Genomic DNA, 431 nt, shown 5'->3' with positions numbered 1-431 from the left:
CTCCAATCACCCATCGATCTCTGACCAGATGACGCAATCCTTTGACCACAAACTCGTTCGTGACATGTATCCTGCGCCCCGGTTGCCTGAAGAGAGAGCAAAGGTCTTGAAGAACAGTATGAGGGTAATCATCGTTCGGCACCCTTTTACCAGGTAAGTTCGTGCAACTTCATGCAACTTTGTTTAACTTCATTTAACTTTGTGTAACTTCATATAACTTCATGTGAATTCATATAATTTTATTTAACTTTGTGTAACTTCATGTAGTTTAAAGTAACTTAATTATAACTTCGTGTTATTTCATGAAATTTATTGTAACTTCATGCAGCTTCATGTAACTTAGTGTAACTTAATTGTAGTTTCACGTAACTCTGGATTATCGTGACTTAGGAATGAACAGGATAACGATGGCGTTCTGATTAAACATGAAA

At 36.7% G+C, this 431-nt stretch overlaps 1 protein-coding gene across 2 annotated transcripts in view; it reads left to right on the top strand.

Annotated features, from left to right (window-relative positions):
• The window catches only part of LOC119592806 (carbohydrate sulfotransferase 11-like), a 9,749-nt gene that overhangs the window by 7,298 nt on the left and 2,020 nt on the right, over positions 1-431 (top strand). For both annotated transcript variants that reach the window (XM_037941714.1, XM_037941715.1), the window contains exon 5: positions 29-153. In XM_037941714.1, coding sequence (XP_037797642.1) covers positions 29-153 — 125 coding nt within the window. The remainder of the gene's footprint in view (positions 1-28; positions 154-431) is intronic.

Source organism: Penaeus monodon, chromosome 31 (genome assembly GCF_015228065.2).
Source record: "Penaeus monodon isolate SGIC_2016 chromosome 31, NSTDA_Pmon_1, whole genome shotgun sequence".
Lineage (NCBI taxonomy): Eukaryota > Metazoa > Arthropoda > Malacostraca > Decapoda > Penaeidae > Penaeus > Penaeus monodon.
This window is presented reverse-complemented; position numbering and strand designations above follow the sequence as displayed.